The sequence below is a fragment of the Ursus arctos genome, unplaced genomic scaffold (assembly GCF_023065955.2).
Source record: "Ursus arctos isolate Adak ecotype North America unplaced genomic scaffold, UrsArc2.0 scaffold_18, whole genome shotgun sequence".
NCBI lineage: Eukaryota > Metazoa > Chordata > Mammalia > Carnivora > Ursidae > Ursus > Ursus arctos.
Window position 1 is genome coordinate 9,378,430 of NW_026622852.1, and position 16,193 is coordinate 9,394,622.

At 36.7% G+C, this 16,193-nt stretch overlaps 1 protein-coding gene across 4 annotated transcripts in view; it reads right to left on the reverse strand.

The window, feature by feature from the left end:
* Window positions 1-16,193, reverse strand: part of ZDHHC21 (zinc finger DHHC-type palmitoyltransferase 21) — a 64,706-nt gene that overhangs the window by 24,489 nt on the left and 24,024 nt on the right. For all 4 annotated transcript variants that reach the window (XM_048223193.2, XM_048223189.2, XM_044386917.3 and 1 more), the window contains one exon: window positions 15,121-15,259. In XM_048223193.2, coding sequence (XP_048079150.1) covers window positions 15,121-15,259 — 139 coding nt within the window. The remainder of the gene's footprint in view (window positions 1-15,120; window positions 15,260-16,193) is intronic.

Sequence of the window (16,193 nt, forward strand, 5' to 3'; positions counted from 1 at the left end):
AAAACTCTTTTAAAATACATAAAACAAAATGTCAAATAAAATTTAGTTACATATGGCCTATGAAAGGAGAGACAAAAAGTGTCAGAAAAGTTATAGGAAAGGAAATGAGACAGAAGGAAAAAAGGAGAGAGGAGGAGTCCCACCGCTCTGTGATCTCATCTACCACTTTCTTCCTGGGCCGCTCCGATCCCACCATATTGATCTCCTTGCTATTTCTCGAACATACCAAGCGAACTTCCACATCAGGGCTGTTTACATTTGTTCTTCCTGGCAAACTCTTTCCCCAGACATCCATGTTTGCTCCCTCACTTTCTTCAGGTCTCTGCTTAAATATCACCTTATTACAGACCCATTTGCTTATTTTTATTGGGGCCTATTTGCTTGTTTTTTCTTGACCACACTACAGAAAATCCCAGCGTTCCTTACCTTCTTGGTCTATTTTATTTCTTTCCCTAGTACTTACCTCCCCCTGATACATACCTATTTCTTTATGTACTGCCTGCCAGAGTATGTACGGCCCTCGCTCGGTAGTAGGTGAACCTCTTGAGGATGGGGACTTCTGCCTTTTTGCTCAATGACGCGTCCCTGGAACCTAGAACCAGTTCTAGCTCACAGCAGGTACTCAGTGAGCATTTACTGAATGAATCAATGAAAATGTGGAAGAACGCTAGACAAAAGAGCGGAGTCTCCTCCCCCAATGTGAGAAGACGCAGAGTACTGCCTACAGAGACTGCTGCACACATGCAATGGTGGAGATCAACACAGAAAAAGAAACACACGGGCAACATGTACACACATGCCACACAAACCAACAGAGGGAGAGAGGGGCGCTTACATGGAATAATATGTCTACATTCCTATCTCGCAATCTTGTAATGCTATCGTTTAAACTTCCAAAATGTTACAAAACTAGAGAGCAGTGGGGGCATCACCTCCTGATGCAAGCTAAACAAAAATAAGCCAACAGTTGGATTTGGCTACTTATGATGTAGCAAATAAGTCTTCTAATACTTGGGTCTGTGAATTCTTTGAACTCATTTCTTTCAACAATTTTATTTTCTATCCTAATCTAATCTTCATCCAAATTCTATGATTAAATCCTATATCATATCGTTTCATATAACTATACCCATAAAATAAATGCAAATTCAAGCACAGCACACTCTGAATACCACCTCCTACCTTTGGAGCCAAACTCCCTGTAGGTCATCGATGCTAACAAATTCTCAACATCAGTGGGACCGCCAATCTGTTGACCCAACCACCATTTCACTACCTACCACTGTCTTCCTCCAACACCTTCACTTGACTCCCTGCCGTAACTTCCCCTCAGTACACCATCAACTTTCTTGACACTCGTTTTCACCATTGTTCTCCTCCTGGTTCACTGGATGCTCTTTCTTAGTCACCTTTCTGATTCCTCCTCATCTTTCTGTCTTCTAATTTTTAAGAGTGCCCTGGGCTTGGTCTTCAGACCTCTTTTCTTCTCTACGTGTACTTACTCCCTAGAAAATCTATCAGATCCCGTGACTTTAAATGCCATCTTTATGCTGAAAGCTCATACATTTATAGCTTATATCACTCCACTGAAATTGATTCCTGAATCTGTCTAGTTAACATCTCTTCTTAGATATGGATTAGGCATCTCAAAGTAAACACATAAAACCCAAATCTTTAACTTCTTCCTAAAACCAACTCTTCTGCAGGCTTCTCCATCTCAGGAGGTGATAGGTCTATTCTTCCAGTTGTGCAGGCAATGAAACCTTGGAATCATCTTCATTTTATCTCATACCCCACATCCAAATCATCACCAAATCCTTTAGCTTTTCTATAATGGCCCACTTCTGAACACTTCCACCACTCCCACAATCACCTCATGTTTGGACTACATTTTAATAGTCTCGCAACTAGTCTTACTGCTGCCATCCTTGTCCTCCCTCAATTTATTTCCCAACGATCAATTTTCTTTCTAAAATGTAAATGAATTTGTGTAAATATGCTCAAAACCCTCCAATAGTTTCCAAAGTCCCAACCACCAAACATCCTTAAAAAACCCATCTCCAACCTCTAATTCCATCCCTCACTGCTCTCAATTCAGCTCCTCCTACCTTCTCCCCAACTTGCTCCACTCAAGGTAGACTGGCCTTGTTACTGTTCCTTGAAAATATCAAGTGTGCTCCCACCCAGGGGGTCTTGGCACTGGTTCTTTCCTCTCCCTCGAATACTCTTCCTCCCAATATCAGTGACTTGCTTGAGTTCCAGGTCTCTGCTCAAGTGTCAGTACTGAGAAAGGTCTTTTCTGACTGTATCATCAATCATTAATCTCTATCCCTTACCCAACTGTAATATACTTAATAATACTTTTTTGCATGTTATGCATTTGTTTATTGCCTGTCTCCTCCAATGAGAATATAAGCAAGAACTTGATTTTACTCACTGCTGCATCGTCAGAGCCTAGATCAGGGACCAAGACACACAGTAGACACCTAACGAATATTTGTTAAATGCCTAAATAAGTGTTTTCCATAATTTCTAGAAAACTAAGCATGTTTTACAAATATAATTTTGCATTATTATAAAATGGTAAGTTTTTAGAGCACCAGTAGGAAGCAGCTTTTATTTATAAGCTATTATTTTAAGTATTTTCTGTGTTTTTATGAGGCTAATCTGAAAATTAACGAGGTCTGAGATGTTTAGGACCCTCTTCTTACTGAGAAGGTTCTCCTCCTCAGCACAGCTGATACTCGGGGCTACATCGTGCTCCGTCGGGGACCGTCCGAAGCCTTGTAGGGTTTTTAGCAGCAACCCTGGCCTCTAGCAGCAGATGCTCGATGCACTCCCCATATCTGTGACAACGAACAAATGTCTGCTGACGTGACCAATGTCCTCTGGGGGACAAAATCCCCCGCTTTCCCCCACTGCACTGCTGGAAGGGCTTCGGTTTTCACTATTTTTCAAAAATGAAAATAGCTTGTATCACAACTGAGGTATTTAAAGCATACAGATTTGAATTTTCAAAATGGCTTCAAAACCAGCTTCCCTTGCTGAAGTCAGAGTCCTGCTACATCTGTATAGTTATCAGCACTTCTGGGAATAAGCCTGAGCTGAAGTTCGATCACAATATCCCAAAGAAGTTACAGGACTATTCTGCACATCCCTCTCTCACATCCGGCCCCCAAGTAAAATGCACTTTTTCAGTTTTGTTAAACTCTAACGGAAATTAATATCTAAATGAAAAAAATCATTATTCACACCTAACTAACGGCTATCAGAGGGTTCAGGATGATATGTGAAATTCTGACGCAGATATAATTGCGGTTTTCTTGGGAGCAAACTGCACTGGCACCTGAACGCCAGTTTCATGGCTGAGGGTAAAATATTTTAGAAAAACCATTTTGTCTGCCTTCCCATATTTTAAGAGTAAAAACTAAAATTGGAGCAATAAAAAAAAAAAGATACCATATTTTCTTGGTACATTTACCACTTAACTTATGATGTTCGGTAAAAGATGAGTGAGATGGGTACCTGAGTGGCTCAGTCAGTTAAGTGTCTGACGCTTGATTTCGGCTCAGATCATGATCTCAGGGTCATGAAATCGAGCCCTGCATGCGGAGCCTGCTTGAGATTCTCTCTCTCCCTCTCGCTCTGCCTCTCCCCAACCCTGTGCACTCTTTCTCTTGCTCTAAAATCAATCAATCAATCTTTAAAAAAAAAAAAAAGATGAGTGAGACAATAAAATTGCTGCTAGGCTGTAATCATTTAAACTCAAAGTGACTGCACCATTCTTAGAAATAAAAACTGCTAAATCTTTTATGCTATGCAATAATATTCATAAATAATTAGCTATATAAACAAATTTACTGAAGACATATATTCAGTAGACCTGGGATTGCAGGGCAAGGTCAAGAATTATTATAAGGTTTCTGTGTTCTATGCAACACTAAAAGCACAGGATATGTTGACACATTCAACTGACAACTGTTAGAATAATAGGGTATTCTTTTTAGTTTTTTCTGAACTTACAACCCTGAGATGGAGACCTGACCTGAAATCAAGAGTCGGGACACTTAGCCAATTGAGCTACCCTGGTGCCCCAATAATAGGGTATTCTTAAGCTGGGTTTTTTTTTTTTTTTTTTTTTGCTATGAATATAAACTAATATATATCTGACACTATTACTTTAAAGCAAAAAAAAAAAAAATTACCAAGGGATGATATCTCTACTACCATTTCAGGATGCATGCACAAAAATGCCAAACTACCATCATATTAGCATTAAAAATAATTTTCTTTTCATTTTTTCTTAATTTCTTACTATTTTTGTCTCCTCTCAACTATGTTTCCCCAAATCCAAAAAGTTAAATACATATTTCAGTGATTTTATCCATTCTAAAGTGACCACGGTAAATAAATGAATGACTTTACAAATACTAAAAAACAAAGGTTATTGAGTAAAATCTAAAATACTTTTTAAATAGCAATAAATAATAGAAGTACTCAGGACACTTTAAGATTGATTATATAGAAGGAACAGAGATTTACCAACATTCGAAGCTACCTGCAATCAAATCTTCTGGCCTTTTCTACTCTTTGTTAGCCAAAAAGCTACACAACTAATTCTGTGGCATTGTTATATCTGACATCGAATCCTTAGCAACGCTATTAGATATGAGCTAACTGGAATAATAATAATGTATCTTCCTAGCTGAAGACTTGGCTGGACTGCTAAACATTATTTCTTTTCCTCTTCTGAATATTGGCAGCGTGTACTTTTTGAAATTCTCTCCCTTCCTTCTCCCTTCTGTCACTCTCCGCATAGCCTTAAATGCAGTTAATATATTAGCTTTGAGCCTTCCCCCAAAAACAGGTAAAAAAGAATCAATTACAAATTATCTGAATCCACTCCATCCAAAAACAATGTAAAAGATGTCACTTTAGAACTAACGTGGTATGATACACTGATCAGCTACAAAATCTCTACATTACTAGCTACGGATTATGGATTCCAAAAAGAAAACCACCTCAGATTTTCTCACCTAGAGAGACAGTATTGCCTACAATATGAGATTGCCAGCAGGTACCTATTGTTAAAAATATTTAAACCACTATAATGCCTTTTTAGAATGTCTATTTTGACAGTCCTCATATTAGATAAGCTACTAAAAATGGGTCGCCTCAGTGAAAAATGAAAACAGCAAAGTATGAATTCACCAATCAGGAGATTCAATGAGCTTTCTCTAAAGAATAGATTTTTGTGACACTTCGGCATTTTTTTAAATCTGTATTTTTTAAATTAACTGCTACAATATTGTTTAAAAAAAAAATCACCCCAATGCTACAATATTGTTTAAAAAAAATCACCCTAGGGAAAATTACAAAAAGTACAAGAGCATCCTTGTATGCTGACTGACTTAGGGACAGACAGAAATGGGCTGAAATCATACCCCTGCCAAGTGGTAACTCTCGGACTAGACAAGTTTTGGACCTGTCTAACTCTTAGTCACCTTCTCTGTACAATGGGAACCATACTGCTTATCCTCTCAGAGATATTTTAAGTGAGTTGGTATTTCCCACTAATCAAATGCTTACAGATCCAGAATAACAGAACGTAAAATTCATGAAAAATATGACTAACGATATATTCATGAATCCATGAATAATAAATTTTTAAAAGCACGCTAAGTAAAGTGATACCTTCCTTCATATTTAATTATAAAGCTATAATTTTCTAATGTTGCTTTTGGTAAGCTAGCATACAATAAAATGAAATACATTATACTGTAATAATATACCAAATGACTAGGCATTTGCTTATAAATATTTAAAATAACAATGTGGAAAATAGTCAAATACAGACCTTGGTCAAAGAAAATTTTCTTTAATACCCATTTATTTTATTCATTTAAAATGCCAAATCACTGCCAATCTACAGGTCTTAAAATCTTTAAAATGATTTCATCCCAATAACTACTTAAAATGAGACATTAGTTTCAAGAGGGATTTTAAAAAGCAAAAGTTAACACTATATTGGCAAACTAATTTGACATCTTACATTTGAAAAACTTATCCAAATAAACAACTTGCTTTCTTTCAACTCTCTCCTCTCCTTGAGCTTAACCAAAATACACCAGTTTTCTACTGAATACAGGTTGAGTGCCATTACAAAAAAGTTTAAATGGCAATCCATTTCTTCTTTTGTTTAATAAATAAACACTCTTACCTTAAAAACAAACAAACGAAACAAAAACCGAAGGAAGAGTTGTTAACACTCTCTTTTCCCACCCAGAGAACAAGCACTTGGCCTTAGAATTTGGCTAGAAAAGATACTATGCTGCCATCTATCAACCTGAAAGGGTATAAAGAACACAAACTAAAGCTTTCACTTCCTTTGACTGACAGAAGAACACAGGGTCAAAGTCCATGGCATCCCTTAATTGTGCTAATATTTCCACAAGAAAGATGCAGAGTGATCATTAATACAATCTCCAAAGATAATTAGGGACATCTGGGGATCTTTATTTCATATCCCAAATAATTGAAAGGGTAACAATGTGAATTAACATGTTTCTGACACTATCTGGCCAGCTTTCCACACAAAGGGAAGAACTGGTTATAGTTTTGTTTGTTTTACAGAAAAATAAAAAAGACACAGGCAAAAACAGAAAAAAAAAATGATGGGGCAGGGCTGTTTGAAGAATATTCCACTACAAAATGTTATTTTTTTTTTAATGTCAATGGTAATAATGGTGACTTTTGTACTGAAATTACTTGTAGTTTTTTCTACATTATGAAAAAATACAAAAAATGTCATCATTAAAAGAACTGCTACAGTAAGAACAAGGTCCTATTATTTCACCTTAGAAATATCTGCTATACAGTGTATTAGTATTTTAGAACAGATTTGACCTTATAACCAATTATTTCAATTATTGCCTCTAGCCCTTAGTTGTTCTCTTGTCCAACAATGACTTCCTTCATCTCCTCACCTGGCTAATCTCTACCTATACTGAAAGTCCATCCCAAGCCTCGTTCCCTACAGCACAACAGTTCTCAAACCCTATAACCAGAGCTGCACTTTTTGCATAACTCCACAGGATACCCTTTACATAGACTATGACATGGGTGTTGCCTCCTGGAGTTGCACAGCCAGGCGACATACATTAGAATCACTTGGGAAGTGGGGCATCTGGGTGGCTCGGTCAGTTAAGCATCCGGCTGCTGGTTTTGGCTCAGGTCCTGATCTCATGGCTCCTGAGATCAAGCCCCGAATGGAGCCTGAGCTCAGAGGGAGTCTGCTTGGATATTCTCCCCCTCTACCCCTTTCCCTGCTCATTCTCTCTCTCAAATAAGTAAATATTACAAAAAAAAAAAATTAACTTGGGAAGAAATTTTTAAACAAAATGCTGCTGCCAATGTCATCTGTGAGGGAAACAGTTTTATGAGACTCACCTCAATAAGAACACCACTAAAAGCCACATAAAATCCAATTAATTAATAAATAAACAACTGACTGAAGACAGTGGGAAGCAGCCAAACTAGCCATGGCTTACAGGACCAAGATCCGGAGTATAGAAACGCACTAGGTGAGTCTTAAATTCTGCACTGATTTTTACCATAAGGTAATTCATAACCAGTATGAAAGGTCAAGCACAAGCAGAGGCTCGGAGCTGTCTGTAATCTCACAGAGTTGGGGAAAGAACAAGGAAAAGGCATGATCCACAGAAAACACCTAAATTTTTCAGCTGAGACTCATGAAGGGTTACATCATAAGAGAGAAGGAAAACTGAAAGTAGTCCTTCACAAAGACAAAGCCCCTAAATCATAAATCCTTACAAAACTTCAATAAATGTAATAAATGTCATGTTCAAAGGAACTGCTGTATTAAGACCAATGTTCTGTTATTTAACCTTAGAAATATATGTCATAGAAACCCTTGGTTGGATCAAGATGAGCCTTCTCTTTATTGCCCAGCCAAAAAAAAAAAAGAAAAAAAGAAAAAGAAAGAAAAAGGAATAAATCGTATCTTGGGGGGAAAAATCAACCAGCTGTTCTACAGTTTGTCATATAAAATGCCTGGTATCCAACAAAACCTATCAGATATGTCAGAAGAAAGGACCAAATATATGGAAACTAAGAGAGAAAGAAAAAAAAGTCAACAGAAACAGACCCATAAGTAGATCCCAATGCTGAAATTGACAGACATAGACATAAAAATAACTTTACTTAAAATATACAAAAGTATAGATGACAAATGGAGAATTTCACTAAAGTGATCTATGAAAAAGTTATCAATGAAAATTTTGAAAGTGAAAAATAGAACTGAATTAATAACTCAGTAGAAGGGTTTGATAGTAGATTAGACAGAGCAGAAGAGCTGATCAGTAAACCAGAATAAAGGTCAGTAGAAAATACCTACTCTGAAGCACAGAGAAAAAAAAAAGAAAGAAAGAAAATACAGAAAAGACTGAAAGGTATGCAGTGCAGTGAGATCTCATGTACATAAAATCAGAATACCAGAAATGCAAAAGAAAAGTTTGGCAGAAGCAATATTTGAAGCAACATAGGCCAAGAAATGTTTGTAACTTAAGAATGACATCAAGCCAGAGATTCAAGAAATTATATAAACTCTCTCAAAGAGGAAAAATGCAAAGAAAACAATGAAGCACATCACAGAATAACTGCTAAAGTACAAAGACAAAAAAAAAAAAAAAAAAGGAATTCCAGTCCAAAGTGGTGACATACAAGCCTCCCGAACTCAACTCTTTTCATGGACACACTGAATCTACTCTGCTACATATGGAACAATTCTCTTTGAAAGAAATCCAGAAACTAGCTGAGCAATTCCTACACAACACAACTATAGAAAATCATCAAATCACAAAAGAAGAGAGCAAGAGAAGAAGAAAGGAACAAAGAATTATAAAATAGCCAGAAAACAATTAACAAAATGGCAATATGAAGTGCATGCCTATCACTAATTACTTTAAATGTAAATGGACTAAATTATCCAATCAAAAACAAAGAATTGCTGAATGGATTAAAGAAAAAACCCTCAACAATATGGTGCCTACGAGTGATTCACTTTGGCTTTAAGGACACACAGACTATAAGTGAAAAGATGGAAAAAGATATTCCATGTCAATGGGAACCAAAAGCAAGCGGAAGTAGCTATACTTTCATATCAGACAAAACAGACTTTAAGTCAAAGACTGTAATAAGAGACAAGGAAGGTCAACACAATGATAAAAGGATTAGTCCAACAAGGGGATATAATATTCATAAATATTTATGCAAACAATATAGAGCCACCTAAATACATAAAGCAAATATTAACAGACCTGAAGGGAGAAATAGAAAGCAATACAATAATGGCAGGGCCTTCAATACTTGAGTTTCAACAATGGATAGATCATCCAGACACAAAATTAATGAGGAAACATTGGGCTTAAACTACGCATTAGATCACAGAGACATTTATAGACTCTCCCATCCAACAACAGCAGAATACTCATTCTTCTCAAGCATACACAGAACACTCTCCAGGACAAAAAAAGTCTTAATAAATTTAAGATGACTGAAATCACACCAACCATCTTTTCTAACAACAATGGTAGAAAACTAGAAATCAATTACAAAAAAAAAGACTGGAAAATTCAAAATTCACAAATATGTGGAGATTAAACAACATATTACTGAACAACTAATGGGTCAGAGAAGAAATCAAAACAGAAATCAAAAAATATCATGAGGCAAATGAAAGTGGAAACTAAACACACTACAACTTCGAAGATGCGGCAAAAGCAGTTCTGAGAGAGGTTCACAGCAACAAATGCCTACTACCTTAGGAAAAATGAAAGGTCTCAAACTACCTCACTTTATACCTCAAGGAACGAGGGGGAAAAAAAAAGGATGAACCAAGCCAAAAGTTGGTAGAAGGAAAGAAATAACAAAGATAAGAACAAAAATAAATGAAATTGGGACTAAAAAGACAACAGAAAAGATTAAAGAAACTAAAAGCAGATTCTTTGAAAAGATAAACAAAATAGACAAAACTTTAGCTAGGCTCACTTCAAAAAAAAAAAAAAGAGGACTCAAATCAAATCAGAAATGAAAGAGGAGACATTATAACTGACACCCCACAAACACAAAGGATCGTATGAGACTACTATAAAAAATTATATAGCAACAAATGGAATAACCTAGAAGAAAATGGATAAATTCCTAGAAACATACAACCTACCAGAACTGATTCATGAAGAAACAGAAAATCTGAAGAGACGAATTCCTAGTAAGGAAATTGAATCAGTAATAAAAAACCACCCAACAAAGAAAAGTCCAGGACCAGATAGCTTCAAACACTCAAAGAATACAAATCCTTCTCAAACTATTACAATAATTGAAGAGGAACACTTTCAAAATCATTTTACAAGACCTGCATTAACCTGATACCAAAATCAGACAACAACATTATAAGAAAGGAAAATCACAGGACAAAATCCCTGATGAACATAGATGTAAAAATCCTCCACAAAATATTAGTAAACTGAATTCAACAATACATTAAAAAAATCATACACCGTGATCCAGTAGGATTTGTTCCAGGGATACAAGAATGGTTCAACATCTGCAAAACAATCAACGTGATACACCACATTAGTAGCATGGAAAAAAAAAAAGAATCATGATCATCTCAATAGAGCAGAAAAAGCATTCTACAAAATTCAACATCCATTCATGATAAAAAGTCTTAAATTAGGTGTAGAAGGAACATATCTCAACATAATAAAGGCCATATACACAAGCCCAAAGGAACACCATATTCAATAATAAAAAGCTGAAAGCTTTTCCTGTAGGATCAGGAACAAGACAAGAATGCTCATTTTCACCACTTTTTTCAACTTAGTACTGCAAGTCAGAGCAATAAGGCAAGAAAAAAAAATAATAAAAGGCATCCAAATTAGAAAAGAAGTAAAACTGTCCTTCTTTGCAGATGACATGATATATATAGAAAACCTGAAGACTCCACCAAAAACTGTTGGAACTAGTGAATTAATTCAGTAAAGGTGCAGGATACAAAATCAACATACAATATCAGTTGTGTATCTATACACTAATAACAAACTAGCAGAAAGAGATTTAAGAAAACAATCCCATTTATTTTTTAAAGATTTTATTTATTTGTTTGAGAAAGAGAGAGGGAGAGAGAGACAGAGAGCATGAGCAGGGGGAGGGACACAGGGAGAAGGGGAAACAGACTCCTTGCTAAGCAGGGATCCTGACATGGGGCTCCATCCCAGGACCCTGAGATCATGATCTGAGCTGAAGGCAGATGCTTAACCGACTAGGCCACCCAGGCCCCCAAAACAATCCCATTTATAATTGCATCAAAAAAAAAAACCTTAGAATAAAATTAAAAAACCTTAGAATAAATTTAACTATTGAAGGAAAAAATCTGACAACTAAGCCACTGATGAAAGAAACTGAAGAAAATACTAATAAATGGAAAGCTATTCCGTGCTCATGGAGTGAAAGAATTAAACATGCTTAAAATGTCCACACTATCCAAGCAACCTACAGATTTGAATGCAATTCCTATCAAAATTCCAACAACATTTTCTTCACAGAAACAGAACAACCCTAAAATTTGTATGGAATAACAAAAAACCCGAATAACCAATCCTGAGAAAGAAGAACAAGGCTGTAGGCATCACACTTTTTGCCTTCAAACTATATTAAAAAGCATTAGTAATCAAAACAGCATGATACTGATGTAAAAACAGGCACAAAAAAAACAATGGAACAAAATAGAGAGTCCAGAAATAAATCCATGCATATCTGGTCAATTAATTTTGACAAAGGAATCAAGAATAGTCAAAGGGAAAAGGACAGTCTCCTCAGTAAATAGTGTTGGGAAAACTGGACAGCCACATGCCAAGAATGAAAATATATATACCTCTATCTTATACCATACAAAATCAGCTTCTACCCACTTTTTGTATTTTCTCCTACATTTTTAATCTCTTCCTTTTTAGACTTTATTTATTTGAGAGGGAGAGACAGATAGTGACAGAGATAGCGAGACAGAACACAAGCGGGGAGGAGAGGGAGAAGCAGGCTCCCATGAGCAGGAAGCCCAATGTGGGGCTCGATCCCAGGACCTTGGGATCATGACCTGAGCTGAAGCAGACCCTTAACCAACTGAGCCACCCAGGTGCCGCTAATCTCTTAATAAACATTTACTATTCTGCTGGTGTTTTGTCAACATTCAGTATGCATGTAAATATATATTTAATAAAATCATATAATATTTATATATATTTCTAAGGATTCAATTGTTATCACCTATAATCTGTTTTCCCACTTAAAAAAAAAAAGTGATTCTTCCTCTAATTGGTAGAATTTTTCCAAAGTTTCCACCTTTCATCTGGAAAGGGAAATCAATTTGTAATTTCAAATGTGTTAATCCTTCAGTGAAATAGGACCATAATATTCTTGAGCACTGAAATTTCTTTAGTCTGTCATCAGCCTCCCAGCAATATTATCAAACAGTCTGTAAATTTTCATAACATTAATAGGCCAGGGGCTCCTCGGTGGCTCATTTGGCTGGGCATCCGACTCTTGGTTTCGGCTCAAGTCATGATGCTGGGGTCCTGGGATCAAGCTCCATGTCAGGCTCCACATTCAGAGTCTGCTCCTCCCCCTCTCGCACTACCCCTCCTCACCACTTGCATGCACATGCATAATCTCTCTCTCTCTCTCAGATAAATAATCTTTTTAAAAAAATTAATAGGCAAAAAAAAACCTGTTTCCTCCTTCTGAGAGCTTTTATAAAGTCAAGCATAACATAAACTGAACGTCTATTATATATCAGATATTTTACATGTGTTATCTCATTTAATCTCTTATTATTCACATTTTCCAGAAGAGAACATTGTAATTCAGAATGGTTAAACATGGTGTCAAAGGTTATACGTATAATAACAAAACTCAGGCTTTGATCCTAGGTATGTCTGTTTACAAAGCCAAGATCATTCTACTACCAGGGTTGGCAAACCCAATCTAGAGAGCTAGGGAGTCAACAATGTTTTAGGTTTTTTGGGCCATACGACCCCATCACAACCACAGGTGCTATTGTAGCCCAAAAGCAACTGTAGACGATATGGAAACAAATGAGAGTAGCTGTGTTTCGGTAAAACTTCATTAATAAAAACAGGTGGAGGGTTCAAATGCCAATCCCTCCACTATACTACAATGCATTTCCTCCTAGAGAACCTCTATTAAGTTTTCATTAACATCACCAAATTGTATCTCTCCCTCTCTACTTAAAAAATTACGACCTTAATCTTACTGGGCAATTTTAATGCTTTTATTAGGCTCCATTATTTGAAACAGGTTACTCTTGGGGGAATACGTTCAACCTTTTACATATTCTAAGTGTAATGCCAATTATACCAGAAATTAATCTAGAAACAAGATGAAACATTTCTGAAACCACAGTACTAGCATGCACTAAACTCTCCGCGTGAAAATGTCAAACACCCATATTTAAAGTTCTCCGTTTTGAACTGTTTTCAGTTATTAGTATCTGATTTTAATTGCTCAATCTACATTTAATAAGCATAATCACCACAAGGCCCCACTAATATACACAGCCAAGCAACAAGAGCAAATATCCTCTTTTAATTATACAAAATGATCATATATAGGGGCGCCTGGGTGGTGCAGTTGGCTACTCCTAGTTTCAGCTCAAGTCGTGATGTCAGGGTCGTGAGATCAAGCCTCGTGTCAGGCTCTGCGCTCAGCAAGGAGTCTGCCTGGGACTCCCCCCCTCTGCCCTTCCCCCTCATGCATTCCCTCTCTCCCTCTCTCTCACTCTCTCTCTCTCTAAAATAAATAAATAAATCTTTTAAAAAAATGATCATATATACAAAAATGATCTAAAGACACAGAACTTAAAGACCTTATTCTTTAGAAAGGCCCTTCGCTCCCTTATTCCAAAATTTAATTATATGTGCCACCACTGAGATTATTGTTTTTAAGATTTAAACAGTATAAAATGATATAAATAGGAAAGAAAAATCCCCTTCTCCATCAAGGATTCTGGTCTTTCTTCCCTTGCTCCCTCCCTCCCTTCCGTCCTCACACACACATGCACACCCTTGTGTATGTTTTCTTTCTGTTCTGTCTGCCTGTCTGCCTCTTTCTCTGACTTACACACACACACACACACACACACAACTTCAAAAACACAATCCAAGTCCAAATAATGCACAAGATCAGGCTGAACATCAACTGTACACACAGCACGGAAGATTCAAGAACACACGATCAGATTCAAATCCCAGCTCTACAACGAAAACCAGCTGAATAATTACTTCCTAGCTTTGTGCCTTCAGTAACGACCTATTTAACCTGCTAGTCTGTTTGCTCATCTATAAAACTGGGGGAAAAGCATACCCACCCACCGTGCCTGTTGTGTGCATTAAAGTGAGAATGGAACCGTGCCCCCAGCATGGCGTTGATACGTACGTGGTCAAGTACTTAAGACTTGCTGCTGCTCTTACTCCCACAACCACCCTAACATCACCAATCTGGGGCAAGCCCTACTAAGATCCTATTGTTATTCCTGTACAAAATGGGAAAAGCACTGTTTCCAATGGTATATATATAACAACTTTTTAAAGGATCTTGAAAATTCTTTTCGTTATTGTTAAAAGTCAGGTGGGAAAAGTCCTTTTTCTTGAAAACTGAACATTCCTTTGAGAACTTTAAAAAATTATAGTCTATTTTTACTCCTGAAAGGAAACAAGAAGTTAACATTTTTCACTTACTCTCATTGTTGTAGGTATTTTTAAACCAAAACATATATACTGAAAGATCTAATACATTGCTTTTTCAAGAAAGTCACTCAACCCTAATAAATAATCATAAATAGATTTGGTTAAAAGGGAACGTCAGATTAGGGTCTATTTTCTCAATCCCAATATATTTTAAAATTCACCAAGTTTGGAGTTTATTTTTGTTGCTTTTTGTTTTCAGTCTTCTGCACTTAAAGGAACCACATGTTAATAACTGTGTGCCACAGTCGTTCTAACATGAATGGATATAAACATTTCTTACCAAGTTACGCTTTTTTACTGGAAGAAAGTAATAATAGTGGCAGAAAGAAAACATCAGTGCGTAGGAAGTAAGAAGTTCCGTGTAGAAACACAACTGCAGAAAAAGCCAATGATTATCTTCACCAACACAGTTGTTAATCCTGAAGAAAAAAGGAAAATAGAAATAATATTTTAAACTTTAATAAGCTGTTCGCCTCAGGACCGGTAAAATTGAAAATAAACGCAAACAACTTCACATTTGCTTGACTTCAGGGAGACATGCTAACGCCACTTAAACCTACAAGCAAACAGTACACAGGAACAGATATACTCTAAATATGCCACCTCACATTTGGAAAGCACTTTCTACTTTACAAAGGAAGTCCACGGATACGATCTGCCTTCCACTCACAACCACCCGGTGTGGCAGGAAGAGCAGATGGCAGTCTCCTCGTTTCATTGGTATGGAAACAGGAACAAAGGAGAGAAGACACTTGCCAGAGGAAGCGATAGTAGCCAAGAGAACAAGAACCTTCTATATATTGCTCTTCCAACAGCATCCCAGCTGTGGAGAGCAACTTGAATGATTCAAGTAAGAGGACTGAAGGCCGCCACGCTGACCTTGCCGCTAAGCACTCTCAATTCTTCTTACTTTTCCAATTCTATCCTTAGCCACTGAAAAGAAATCTATATCCACAAGTATTTACAAACTCTTAGAGCTACACTTCCACCATGACAACAGTGAATCGTAGCTAGGAAAAATAATTAACGTGACAATCCTACAATTTTCAAGGCTAATGCAGGCGGAAAATTTTACTGTTCCAAATTTTCAGAATATTTTACAATTCCTGCAGAAAACGCTAGTTCAAAACTATAACTTACCTTGCACAAATGTTTTCATTTTGCTATAGCATTATACTGCCATTGTTTGGGGGAAAAGATATAACTGATTCAACTCCTAACTGTTGTTTCAAAGGTGTATCGTTAAACTGTTTTTTAAAATCAGATACAGAACTAAATGCAAAACCCGCAGAGGCATTTCCTAAACTCAAGAGCTCATGCTTTGTAAACATGAAAGTTCCTGTGTTTTGTGAC